The sequence below is a fragment of the Phyllopteryx taeniolatus genome, chromosome 6, assembly GCF_024500385.1.
Source record: "Phyllopteryx taeniolatus isolate TA_2022b chromosome 6, UOR_Ptae_1.2, whole genome shotgun sequence".
Lineage (NCBI taxonomy): Eukaryota > Metazoa > Chordata > Actinopteri > Syngnathiformes > Syngnathidae > Phyllopteryx > Phyllopteryx taeniolatus.
In genome coordinates, this window is record NC_084507.1 from 21,576,347 (window position 1) to 21,591,030 (window position 14,684).

Below are 14,684 nucleotides of genomic sequence, written 5' to 3' on the forward strand. Positions count from 1 at the left end.
CGCACACACGCACACGTACACGCGCACACTAGCAGTTTATCCTTTTGAAGCTGACTCCAAATCACTAATAAAAAAAGAAAATGAAATGGATGGACTAATACAATCAAAGAAACCAGAATAAAAAAATATAGAAAACCAGAAACAACGACAAGAAAAAAAAAAGTAAAAGGACACAAGAAAAGTAAATGATCTACTGTAAAATACAATTTAAAAAAATGAAATCAAATAAAAACACAAATTAGAATTTCAGAAAAAAAAATATCAAAAGAACACACTCATAAGGTAAAGCAAAACACAGTTCAATAAAAATAATGTAACAGAAAAAAAATAAAACTACATAAAATAAAACACAAACCAGAAAACACAACTTGACAAAAAAAAAACAGCAAGAACAAAGTTATTAAATAAAATAAAATAAACTAAATAAAGAAAATACAACACAAGACAATAAAAAAATCTAACAGAATAAAATAAATTGAATCGAGAAACCACAACTTGACAAATGACTAGTAAACTAAAAAAAAACTACAAAAAAAGACCAATAAATAAATGTCTATAAAAGTAATACAACAAATTGAAACCCAGAAACCACAACTTGCCCCCTCCCCCACAAAATCATTTTAATTAAAAAACAAGAATAAACTAATAACATAAAACAATATACAATAAAGAATACAACATGACCCAAAGACAATCAAACAGAATAAAATAAATTCAATTAAATCCAGACACCACAACTGGACAAAAGACTAATAAACAAATTAATAATAATAATAAAAAATGAAAATACAAATAATATAATACATTTCGACTAAAAACTAATATAATACATTTCGATAAAAAGTAATAAAATAAAATGAAACCCAGAAACCACGACTTGCTCAGAAAAGCAAGAACAAACTAATAAAATAAAAGAATATACAATCAATACAACACAACAAAAAAATCTAACAGAATAAAATAAATTCAATTAAACCCAGAAACCACAACTGGACATAAAGACAAGGGGGGAAAAAAGAAAAACAAACAAACAAACCAAACTAAAAATGACTAAGATTACTAATTAAATAAATGAAATCCATACTTAAAAAAATAATAAAACAAAACAAACCCAGAAATCACAACTTGATTAAATGTATCAAGGACATATTAATAAATAAAAGAAAATTACTTTTGTACAGTTCTAGCTCACATGATTTTATGCGCGCGCGTGTGTGTGTGTGCGTATGTGTGTGTGTGTTGCCTCAGGTGAAAGCTTCTTCCTTGCAAACAAGTCACTTGAGTGTGCGTGATGGATCCCGGGGGCGTGGCCCAGGTTCCAGGGGGCGTGGCTTTTCCTCCGAGGGGGCGTGGTCGCGCGTCCCAGAGGCCGGCCCTCTTTGCAACATAGCAGGAGTCTCTCGCCCGGTGTCACACACTCCAACGCAGCGCGCCCACGGCAGCACACACACGCGCGCACACACACGCGAGGACTAGCGCGGAGTATCACGGCGAGGAGAGCTCGGCGTGCACCTGTCCCACACACACACACACACACACACACACGCACGCACGGAGAGGCCCTGACCAGACGTCCTTATGTGTGGATGGGACCAAAGCTACACGGTGAATACTTTCCCTTTTTTATTTACATTTGTGTGCTTTTTCTTAACCTTTGCAAGTTTCATGTTCCTGCCTTTTGTGCAAGTTTCACTCCTGGCATGGAGGTGAATGCGCACTGTTTTGAAAACTGACACAATTAACAAATCAAAAAAAGTCCAACTTCGATGTTTTAAGGCTTAAACGTGACTCTTTTACCTGTTTAAAACACTACAGTACAATAGTGCACAAAATACGTAAGTCAAAAGCCGACCATAGTGTTTTCAAGGGCAAAATGAAATGTTCTTTCTTGAAAAAGAGTACTTTTCAGGTGTCATTTGTGCTTTATGGTCATTTTTCTATTCGTGGACAAGAAATATGTGTTTACTGCTGAGAAAATGCACACAATTGAGACGTAAAAAATATATACAAATTTGTGTTTTAAGGAACTTTCCTTGCTTTAAGGCATCTTTCCTCCTTTAAAAGGTACATTTTATGTATTATTTTTTATTTGTGGGCAAGAAATATGTGTAGAGCTGTAATTAGTACACAACATTAGGCAGTAAAAAGTCTACTTTAGTATTTTATTTATGCTTTTTGGTCATTTTTTTAAAATCTGTGGACAATAAATGGTGTACTGCTGAATATTTTGCGTTATTGGGCTTAAATTTGACTTCTTTGCTTATTTCAAAAGTACATTATTTATGTGATTGTTTGTTTGTGGAAAAGAAAAATGTGTATAGCACATCCAATTATAAAGTTTAAAAGCCTACAGAGTTTTTAAGGCTACATTTTTGGTCACGCTTTTTGGTCATTTTCGTATTCGTAGAAATTCATGTGTACTTTTGAGAAAATGCATGCAATTGGGAAGTGAAAAACGAATATTTAGCATTTTGAGACTTAAATTTGACTGTTTTCCAGTTAAAAAATACTTTGATTCATATTGTAATCCTTTTTCTTGACTCGGAATAAAATACGCACTGCTTTGAAAATAGACAAAATTAGGAAGTTAGGTAAAAAGCCTACTTAAGTGTTTTTAAGCTTTAAATGTGATTTCTTGTCTTTCAAAGATATGCTTTTTACTTGGGATTTCATGCTGTGTGCGCTGTTTATTTTGGGCTAAGAACAAAGTGTGTGCTGCTTTGAAAATATACAAAATAAGCAAATCAAAATGGAAACCTTCATTTTAAACTTTAAATTGGACTTTTATGCGTGTTTATAAATATTCTTTATATGTTATTTAATGCTTTGTGTGCACCCTTGTGAAAAACATAGCTATCTCCAATTTTTAAAGACACATTTTATGCGTTGTATGTGATTTCTTGCAATGCAGTGCTGTGAAAATAGAAAAAATAAGCAACTGACAATGCAAACATTGGTGTTTTTAAGGTGCAAATTGGAAGTTTTAAAATATATTTTTCTGTATTTGTTGGTGCTGTGTTGTGCGTTGCAAAAAAGAAAGAAATTGACTGCTTTAGTGTTTTTAAACTTTGAATGACATATATATATATATATATATATATATATATATATATAATGTCATGCTTTCATGTGTATGATGTGCAAAGTCAAAAGTTAGTGCTTCTGTAAAAAGATTCAAAATTAGGAAGTACAAAACTTAAAACTTTAGTGTGACTAAGGTGATTGAATTGTCTTTAAATAGCTTCTCATTTATTATTCCATAACATTATGTCACTGAAGCTTCCCCCCCCCCCCAATTTGGCTTGTTTCACTCATTCCATTCGACTTTACTCACAAGAAGGAATTCTGCTTCATTTATTTAATAATTAACTTAAACTCTACCTGAAATATTTTGCATTGGAGTTGTGTGTCATTATTTCGGATATTGGAATTGTCAAAGGTGTGTTTTGTGTGCTCGCTTAATTTGAATAATAATTATAGTTTACCATTCAAATTGAGCATTTTGAATGTAATATTCTTGTTTTTTGCATCTTCTGTTCATCTGCTGCTGCGACATGCACAAACTCGTTATTGACTCAAAAATTGCTTTATTTGTGGTTTAGCCTGTCACTGATGGAAAGTGTGTCGTTGTTTTACTGTGTGGGGAAGAATTGCTCTGCGTGTGTGTATTGTGTGTGCGTGTTGTTTGGGCTCCCGAGACCCCCCAAATGGAAAAGTTTTGTCGTACCTTCCTCCTCAGGCAAATCCTGCTGCTGCTGAGTCGCCAGGCTTCCAAATTTAGTTGTATTCCGTCACAGGAACTTCCTTTCTTCTTTACTTCCCTACTTCCTTCATCTTCTTCCCGCGTCTGACTCACACCAAACTAACTTGAAAATGAGAATCGGCATTGTCGTAATCAGCAAAATGCATCGAAGACGTACATTATGGTCACGTGTTTTTCGGAAAATCCAAAACTAAATCAGTCAGGTCTGTTTTTCCTAGCCTAAAACATGTTATTTCTTTAAAAAATGACTCATTTTTATATAAATTTAAGATTTATTTGTAATTTTGTGAGGCTTAAAATGAATTATGTGTTGTACTCTGCGTATGTTTTTGTCTCATCTCTGTTCAAAGCCACATAAAAGTCCAAGGAACTTATCGTTCTTGGTACTTTTCAAGGTTCCAATCAGATAAGTTTCGCCAAAAGGTTCCTGTATATCTGGAAAGTAGCAACGCTGCTAGTAGGGCCTCGAGATACTACACCCAGCCCAGGTCCAGAAGGTTCCAGGACCTCTCGAAAGTACAAAACCCCCAAAATTCACAAATTAGCTCCCCAATACCCCTAAATTCAGAAAGTAGGTTCCTGAATGTCGAGAGATATTACATTCCAAGCAGGGCCTTCTTTTGGCCTCAATAAATGCCCCCAGAACTAAATTCAGACATCCGTTCTCACTCAAAGGCTCCTGGACTTGTTGAGATACTATCCACCCTAGCATTGTCTCCAGGTAGCCTTGATCAAAGACCCAAGAACATTTTTTAGAAACTCGTTCCCACTCAAAATGTGGGCTCCTTGGGATATAACACCCAGCCCGGTTCAAAAAGGTTCCTGAACCTCTGGAAAGTACCAACCACCATACATTTAGAAACTAGTTCCTACTCAATATGTTCTGAACATCTTGAGACACTACCACCCAAGCAGGTGGTTCTTTTGGCCCCAATAAATGATTCCAGGACTCACTTTAGACACCAGTTCCAACTGGGCCCTAAACAGAATTTGATTTGGGGCCTTCCTCCTACCAAGTTTATACGATTAATATGTTAAAAAAATAAAATTCTTATGCTTCTTGGAGGCCCCCTAGTATAGATACTTCACCCTAGCCCTGTCCCAAATGGTCCCAGAACCTCGGGAAAGTACCATAATAATGTGAAATGTCTTCCTTGTCTGTTTCCAAGGCGACCTCTCAAAGCTCGGCCATGTTGACCAGTGAGGGGGCGCACACCATGGAGCAGGACGCCTCCCACCATGCCGCCAAGATGGCCTCCATCAGCTCAGACGGCGTCCGGACGGACTCGGACGTGGACATGGACTCGATGGAGGCAGCGGATGAGGCCGACATGACTCGCTGGACCGAGGCCGAGTTTGAGGAGAAGTGCACGTACATTGTCAAGGATAGCACATGGGAGGCCGGACCGGAGGGGGATGCTAACGCTAACGCTGCTAACACCGGCTGCATCAGGGCACACGCCTCACTGCCCCGAAACCTCATGTTCAAACACACAGCTGATGGAAAAGAGGTACGACACACAGCATGCATACACACACCTTTCTAGCTCATGTAAAGCTGAACATGTAAACCGGATGCGATCGATTCAATTCCCCCGAATTTAAAATGAACTGGATCATTGAGAATATTCACAGGTCATGTAAAGCTGGAGTAAAGCAGCCTTAGCTAATATGAAAGAGCAGTAAAGCAGCATTAGTTTATGTAAATCAGCGTTAAAGCAGCGCAAATGTACTGTTAACTAATCTACAGTAAAACAATGTTGGTTACATTTATTAATATAAAACAGCAGTCAAGCAGTGTTATCAAATATAAAGCAGCCTTATTTAATATAAAGGAGCATTGTCTAATATGAAAGAGCAGAAGGCTAAATCAGCATTAGTTCAGGTAAAGGAGCCTTAGGTAATATAAAGTAGCAGTAATTGCAGCAGCGCTAGCTAATATAAAGCAACATTAAAGCAGGGTAAAAGCAGAGTTAGCTAATATAAAACTGAAATAAAGCAATATTATATTACTATATTAACATAAAGCAGCGTGTTAGCTAATGTAAAAGAACAGTTAAAGCAGCCTGGGTTAAAAAAAAAAAAAAAAAAAAGAACAGTTAAAGCAGTACTGTTAGGCAACAGTAACCAGCAGTAAAGCAGCCTTATTTAATATAAAGCAGGGTTAAGTAATATGAAGGAACAGTAAAGCAGCAATAGTTAATGTAAAGCAACAGTAAAGCAGCGACAGCTACTATAAAGCAGTGCTAGCTAATACAAAGCAGCATTAAAACAGCGTAAAAGCAGTGTTAGCTAATATAAAGCAGCAGTAAAGCAGTATGAGTTAATTAATAATAAGCAGCAGTAAAACGGTGGTATCTACCAGAAAGCAGTGTGAAAGTCGCATTAGTGAGCAATAAAACAGTCTTTGCTAGTACTATAGAGCAGTATTAACAGTGTTTTCTAATATAAAGCAGTTTTAAAGTAGTGTTAGCTAATGTAAAGCACCAGTAAAGCAGTATTACCTACTATAAAGCAGCCTTAGCTATTAGAAATTAGTGCTAGCTAAAATAAATCAATATTGAAGCGGTATTAGTGAATATAAAACAGCACTATAACAGCTTTCACTAATATAAAGCAGTGTTATAGAAGGTTTTATTTATATTTATAGTGTTGGCAATACTTCATACCTACAGGCAGAGGGAGTCGTTAAATTATTGTAGGCTACATCATCTGGTAATTTAAAAAAAAAAAAAAAAAAAAAAACTTCCTGTATCTCTTTCACACTTTTGTGACATTCCCAAGAATCTTGCCAATAACGAAGGTGAAAGAGTTATCTCGATTGTGTGCCGGTGTCCTTTTGAGTCATTTTGAAAAAAGAAAATAAATAAATCTCTTGTTGCCATGGTGGTTATACATAGATGCTAATATTCTAGTTGATGACATAATATACTGTAGCCTACATATAAAAAAATATTCTTCACGATCAACATTTCTTTCACTGTAAATCACGGAAAAACAGCTTATTCCAAATAATTTGGAACCTAATATAAATATTTTTGAATAAAGCTTCTATTGCTTTCTTTTATTCAGTAAGCCGACTAAAACGTACCCTTGTGTGTGTGTGTGCAGGTTGTGGGCGTATGCAGCCGGGAGTACATCCCCAAGGGTACCCGCTTCGGACCCCTGGTTGGCCAAATCTACACGGCCAACAGCGTGCCCAAAGACGCCAACCGCAAGTACTTCTGGCGGGTGAGTGTGTGCGTGTGTGTGTGTATGTGAGTATGAAAGGCCTCTAGGGGGACCACTTCCTGTGATATCACCACCGTCGCCTTTGTCACAGGAAGTGTAACTCTCTGGCTGTGTGAGAAAGCGAGAGGGGAAGGAAGTGATGTCACAGGAAGCTTCCCGTAAGTCCCCAACTGTGATGGGTTGACCCACTTCGTCACTTCCAGGAAATAACTCTCTACCCCTCTGCCTGGCCATCATGTGTGTCAAGAAGCTAAGCGTGTTGTTTATTTCACCATTTTGTGGACAGTCGAGACAAGACGCAGTATAAAGCAGCAGTAAAGCAGTATTAGCGAATGTAAAGCTGCCGTAAAGTCGTGCTTGCCAATATAAAGCAGCGTTAAAGTAGCGGTAGCTAAGAAAAAGCAGTGTTAATAGAAGCTTTAGCTAATATGATACAGCTGTAAAGCAACCTTAGCTAACACAAAGCTTAACAGGTTGTTTCCTTCCTGGCTTCAGATCTACGCCGATGGCGACTTCCACCATTTTGTGGACGGTCTGGACGAATCTCGCTCCAACTGGATGCGCTACGTTAACCCAGCCCACTCGGTGGCCGAGCAGAACGTGGCGGCGTGCCAGAACGGCTTGGACGTTTACTTCTACACCGCCAGGCCCGTGCCGGCCGGGGCCGAGCTCCTGGTGTGGTACTGCCATGACTACGCACGCAGACTACACTACCCGCCATCAGGGGACCTCATGATGCAGAAGCTCAGTAAGTAAAGTAGCGCTTGATTGACATCACAAAGCAGCAGTAGAGCAGTGTTAGCTAATATAAAGCAGCAGTAAAGGTGAATTAGCTCATATAAAACCACCTTCTTTGGCAGGTTAGTGGCTTAAAATGTCATTAAGGATGCGCCAGACTGACCACTTGTGTCACATTTATGAACAAGTGTGTGTCTGTGTGATGACACTTTCTCCTCTTAGCATCTTTGTAGTGATAGCACTTGAACGGACTATCCAGCCCTCGGTGCATTTGTGTGCGTGTGTGATTTATCACTTAAAAAGAACAGAAGGGAGTCCCCCTGCCCCCATTGGCCCCCCCTTGCTCCTCCTCTTGAACTTCCTGTCTGAGCCGCTGACAGATTGAAATCTCCAAGATGGTGGCCGTGTTTGTTTAGGTTTGTGAGGAGGAGGAGGAGGAAGGCTAGCTGATAACCTCCATGTTTACTCACCGACGCCTTACTACTCATTCCCCCACTTGTGTCTGTTTGTGTGTGTGCGAGGGGGGTAACACACACATTGTATCACACATAATAGATGGCGGCCATTTAGCAGCGAGTTGACGTGTCCTAGCTTTTAAGGGTTTGGGTCGCTAATCTTCGCTTTCATCTCGCCAGTGTGTGTGTGAGAGAGTGAGTGAATGAGAGAGAGAGAGAGAGACAGAGCAGCCCTAGCTAATATAAAGCAGCAGGAAAGCAGTGTTTGCTAACATAAAGCAGTGTTAGCTCATATGCAGCAGTTTAATCTAATTTAAAGCAGTGCGAAAACAGTTTTAAGAGTTTACAGCAACGTGGCAGTAAAGCGTATTTTTGTCGAACACACCTTACTGTGTTTACCTTACTCACTTTTAACAATGAGTGTGACACACACACACACACACACACCTGACTTTCTGTCCGGACCCTCACATCGTCCATCAAGCGTGTGTCACTTTAAGAGCACTAATGCACGTTTATCTCCCCAAAAGTAAACATCCGTCAAAACCGCTATTGATTTGACTTTTCCTGTCCTTGCAGAACGGTCCCTGCTGGAGGTGAAGCAGCATCAGGCGTCCGACCCATCGCCGCCCACCTCCGCCACCCCTCGGGCCCCCAAGCGGGAGCACAGTGTACTATCCATCCTGCGGGATGTCCCCAAGAGCGAGCCTAGCCGCCCTCTGCCCACTCGCTCGCGGTTCGCCTACAGCCCCGAGCGCCCCTTGTACCCACGTGCCCTCTACCCGCCCCTTAGGGGACACCCCGAGGAGTTCCTAAAAGCGGGTGCCCTGGGTTACCCCCGTTCCCCTGGCGACCAGTCGTCGGCCACGCCCAGCTCATCGGCGAGGAGCAGCCCGGAGAGCAGCCCCCAGGGAAGCCCGTCCGTGCCTTTCTACCCGGGCGGACTGGGGCCATACCCCAGCTACTCTCCGCCGTCCGCCGCCCCGCTGTCGTCCTTCTACCCACCAGGGGCGCCCTACTCTCGCTACCTCCTGCCGCATCACTATGCGCTTCCTGGGGGCGGTGTCCCCACCGTGGGGGGAATCTACCCCAGGATGTACCCGCTTTACCTGCCCCCCCACGTGCCACTCCTACCCTCAGACGCGGCAGGGCGGCGTTTCCTGATGTCAGACGCCACCCATCCATCCCGGGACTTCCTCCTACCGGCGCCCACTAGCGCCTTCTCGGCAGCCGCCTCCCTCAAGGACAAGGTGACCGCGCACCGCCCTTACGCCGGGCACCACTCCCCGTCTAGCGGATCCCCCGCTCCGGGGGTTCCCGGTGAGCGGGTGCCCACCAAGCTGTGCGACTCGGACGAAGAGGCGGTGAACCTGGTGAAGGTGAAGCGGGGTGTTGGCTCTGCCGGGTACAAAGCGCTGCCCTACCCGCTCAAGAAGCACAATGGGAAAATCAAGTATGAGTGCAATGTGTGCACCAAGACTTTCGGACAGCTTTCCAATCTCAAGGTGAGTCCTCTGAATCAGGTTCCCCTATGAGGGGCACTGAATCCCCACTTCATGTTTCTCATACTGTCACATGACGTGACTTGAGTCAGACTTAAGTCTTCAGTTTTAGGACCTGACTTAGCTAAAACTTGTTAAAGTCTTGACTTTGACTTGGTATTCATGAGACTTAACTAAGGTCAGACTTAAGTCGCACATTTTAGGACTTGGTTAAGCTAAAATTTGTGAAAGTCTTGACTTGGTATTCATGAGAATTGACATGACTCAAATCAGACTTAAGTTGCCAATTTTAGAACTTGGCTTGGCTAAAACTTGTAAAAGTCTTGATTTGACTTTGACTTGGTATTCATGAGAATTGACTTGACTCGAGTCAGACTTAAGTTGCAAATTTTAGGACTTGGCTTGGTTAAAACTTGTGAAAGTCTCGCCTTGCCTATGACTTGGTATTCATGAGACTTAAACTTGAACTACGTTTGAAAATCTGCATTTTCAAGATAGTGTACCATTTGAACTGGGCTTCAAGCTTCATATGCATTTGAGAAGACAATTATGTACAGTGAACCCCAGCATATTCACGGTTCTGCATTTTCAAATTCACCTACACTTACTACACCTACTAATGTGCGAATATATGCTGTGACTGATCAATATTACAGTATATGACATGCTTGGAATTTAGCAGGGATTCCACTTGAGTTGCTTGAAATGTATCACAATAACTTGGGACTTACTTGAAACTTGAAGGTTAAGACTTGAGACTTACTTGTGACTTGCACATACCTGTATGTCACTTAAAAGCCACCTCGTGTGATTTTCTGACCGCCGCTTTTCTGTTGTGAAGGTCCACCTCCGTGTCCACAGCGGCGAGCGACCGTTCAAGTGTCAGACGTGCAACAAGGGCTTCACACAGCTCGCCCACCTGCAGAAACACTACCTTGTCCATACGGGAGAGAAACCGCACGAGTGCCAGGTGAGGCTCTTTGATTTAAAAAAAACAAAACAAAGATTTTAGATTTTAAGAAATGTTCCCTTAAATCATTATATACTATATTATAACAATTGAAAGGGCATGTCAAATATAAAGACAGCGGGGGTTCACTGTACATTGTAGTACTTTGCATGTAAGTATATGTGTATGTATGTATGAATATATATGGGTATATTTTCAAAAATCCTGGATCCATACATGTAGACCTAAACCGAAATAGATTATAAAAAAATGTTGGCCAGTTTTATTAGCATGGTATTCTATTCTATAGTAATATGATTAATATTACTGCAGCATACTGAGTTGCGAAACTCTTCTTCGTGTTTTATATATGTCTGGACTATACTGCCCCCCTGGTGTCCAAAGTACGCACACCTGAAGGAGCCAAATGTCAATTGGCGTTGGAGCATAAAATCTTGAAATAAACTTACATTTTTTTACTTTCTTTTTAATTATGTTAGTGCTATTTTTCTCCTTCATAAATGCAAGAAGTTTTTTGCAGGGCTGGAATGAATGGATTAGTGGCATTTCCAGTCATTGTGTTGATTTACTGTACCATTGTCCCATGTCCTACCTTTTCCGTCCATCCATCCATTTTCCATACCGCGTATCCTCACTGGGGTGATAGGTGTGCTGGAGCCTATCCCAGCTGACTCTGGGCACACCCAGCCAGCTAATCGCAGGGCACATACAAACAAACAATTATTCACACTCCCATTCACACCTACGTGCGATTTAGAGTCTTCAATTAACCTACCATGCATGTTTTTGGGATGTGGGAGGAAACCGGAGTACCCAGATAAAAAAAAACCACGCAGGCATGGGGAGAACATGCAAACTCCACACAGGCGAGGCCGGATTTGAACCCGGGTTGGTCCTCAGATGTGCTCATCAGTCGCCCACTGTGCTGCCTATTACCTTTTCCCCAAGTGAAAATCAGTGAGGACGTTTATCATCAATCCCATTTTTTTGTGCATCAGGTGTGCCACAAGCGCTTCAGCAGCACCAGCAACCTGAAGACCCACCTGCGCCTCCACTCGGGGGAGAAGCCGTACCACTGCAAGCTGTGCCCGGCCAAGTTCACGCAGTTTGTACACCTCAAGCTCCATAAGCGCCTGCACTCCCGCGAGCGCCCCCACAAGTGCTCGCAGTGCCATCGCCACTACATCCACCTGTGCAGCCTACGGCTTCACCTCAAGGGCTACTGCCCGGCCGCTGCTCCCCACCACATCGCCGCCGATGAAGTCCAACGCGCCAACGAGGAAATCGAACGCTTCGACATGAGTGAGCATGCTGAGCAACTGGAGAGGCTCCAAGGCGGAGCCGAGTTGGACGCCGTCTTAGAGAAGCAGGTTCTGGGGGCCGGGTGGCGCCAGTCTTCGGTCATCAAGGTGCGGCGCGGACTTGCCGTCAAACAGGAGGCAGATGTGTGAGGGAGGCGAGGTGGGGACCACTTCAGGGACTCGCTACTCAGGGCTCAAATTTGACAATCACCCTCCTAAGGTCTCCATTTCCACACTTTTCTTTTAATTTATTAAATGATGTTTCCAGAACATTCTTCAGGGTTTACAAGAATGATTCCACAATTTTGTCTGTGTCCCTTTACCACTTAATTTAAATGACAGGAACAAAGGGCAAGTGTGTGTGTTACAACAGTTACCTCAGAGTGCATGTGGGAGTACGTGTGAGAGTGCGCGTGTGTCAAGGGAAAGGCTGAAGACGGAATTTTTTTTTCTATTTATTTGCTCTTTGGCTACTTGAAGAAGAAGAAATGAAAGTGGAGTGCAGCTGGTCAACATGTAGCACCTGTTTTGTCATTGTTTTAGTTTTGATACTGATGACACTGTCAGTGATGTGGACTTGACGCTCAAAACCAAAGTGGACTGCATGGACTTCCAGAATGCAAAAAGCAGGAAGAATGTGAAGAAGGGACTTTGATTTCATTTTATTTAATTTGTTTTTCATATGAAATGTATGTAATTTTACTTGTATTTTTATTTTATTTGCAATGAATTCTAGACATTCTCAGTGATGCGGATGTGACACTCAAAACCAAAGTTGACCAGATTTCTAAACTGTAAACGTCCAAAGTAGCAAGAATTTGAAGAGATTTTGTTATTTAATTTATTTTTCCTTTATTTTTTGTAATTAATTTTAATCATCTTGTTAATTTCCATTTCAATTATTTAATTTGAATTTTATTTTACTTTTTTTTAATTTGTTGATTTTTATTTTCATTTTTCACTTTGATGCTATTTCTAATTTTATTTTACAATTTCTTTTAAATACGTTCATTTTATTATAAATAACACTTTGTGTGACACTCCAAACCAAAGTTGACTGGACTAAAAACTGCTAACATCCAAACCAGGGAGAATTTGAAGAAGGAATTTTATTAGATTGAATATTTAACTTTAATTTTTTTTAAAATTAATTTTATCCTTTATTTTGTTTTCATCTTTTATTTACTTTAATTTTACTTTAATTTTGTACTTTTATTTATTCACTAACCCTTTAAAAAATGTATTCTTATTTTTCATTTGGAATATTTTTGTTTATTTTTTCATCAATTTAAATATCTTTCTTAATTTTCATCTTTTAATTTTATTTTACTTTTGTTTCAGCTTTAATTATATTTTTAAAGCATTTTATTCATCCATTTTTTAAAATTGTATTCTTAGTTTTTATTTGTTTTTACTTTCTATATTTATTTTTTCCATCTTAAATTTAAATTTATTTTATGTTCATTTTTTTAAATATTTATTTTACTTCAATTGTAACTTTTTAAAATTTTGTTTTACTCTTCTATTCACGTTTTTTTTTTTTAAATTTCCTCTCAATAACAACACTGTCCATGTGTGACGCTCCAAACCAAAGTTGACTGGACTTCCAAACTGCAAGCGCCCAAAGCAGGAAGAATGTGAAAAAGAAATCAAGGGACTTTTGATTAAATTTTTTGTTCCGAGCCTCTCCCCCAACCACCTTTCTTATGCACTGGCCCCGCCCCCTTTCTCATCTTCCTCTTTGACCAAAAAGTGTCTCGTCTGTTGTTCGTCGAGCTTTAAACTTCACAAACTGTGTGTGCGTCTGTGTTTACATGCTGGTTGGTTTACAAATTGTTTAATTTATGTGCAAAAATGTCCAAATGTGTAAATTATTTTGAGAATTATAAATATTCACTGCTTTTAATCCCAAAACTGGCGCTTTGTTATTCACGTCTACAAGAACAAATACAAGGAACAAATTGTACACTTTCACTTAGAAATTGAAGGAAAAAAAAGTTCACTCACTTTTAATAGTTTCTTTAAAATGAGAAAAAAATGTCAAATTTCACGTAGAATAAATGTCAGCATTAGCGTACTATTTTTAGTAGTAGTAAATGATATCAATATGTATCAAATACAATATTGAATATACACTATTACATTTTTACTTATATATTCTAAATATATGTGCATATTCATTAGAATCGTGTTCGATTTTATATCCATAATTTTTAATAATTAATAAAAAGGTCCTGTTCGGCTGTTAGGTTAAGCAGAATGGAGGATCCGTATCCCTTTTATGCCGGAACACTTTTAATGTGTCACAGTGGAATTTTTAAGCTGCCGCTGTAGTTTCTTCGTATTGTAATGGATATTTATTGAGAATCAAGAGTCGAACAGTCGATCTGCACCAAAGTGATGAACAAACTAACTGTGGCAGTTGTAAAAAAGACTATATATATATATATATATATATATATATATATATATATATATATGTGTGTGTGTGTGTGGAGTTTGCATGTTCTCCCCGTGCCTGCGTGGGTATTCTCCGGGCACTCCGGTTTCCTCCCGCACCCCAACAACGTGCGTGGTAGGTAAGTTGAGGACTCTAAATTGCCCGTAGGTGTGAATGTGAGTACGAATGGTTGTTTGTTTCTATGTGCCCTGCGATTGGCTGGCAACTGGTTCAGGGTGTACCCCGCCTCCCGCCCGAAGCCAGCTGGGATAGGCTCCAGCGCC

At 40.2% G+C, this 14,684-nt stretch overlaps 1 protein-coding gene across 1 annotated transcript; it reads left to right on the forward strand.

Moving 5' to 3' along the window:
• The first annotated feature begins 1,389 nt into the window (after positions 1–1,389).
• On the forward strand, positions 1,390–13,874 carry prdm1a (PR domain containing 1a, with ZNF domain). The gene is made up of 7 exons (XM_061777092.1): positions 1,390–1,605; positions 4,933–5,274; positions 6,875–6,994; positions 7,490–7,742; positions 8,767–9,692; positions 10,531–10,659; positions 11,658–13,874. Exons 1-7 carry the CDS (start codon positions 1,579–1,581, stop codon positions 12,108–12,110), a joined length of 2,250 nt encoding a protein of 749 aa, XP_061633076.1. The 5' UTR covers positions 1,390–1,578; the 3' UTR covers positions 12,111–13,874.
• The last annotated feature ends 810 nt before the right edge of the window (positions 13,875–14,684 follow it).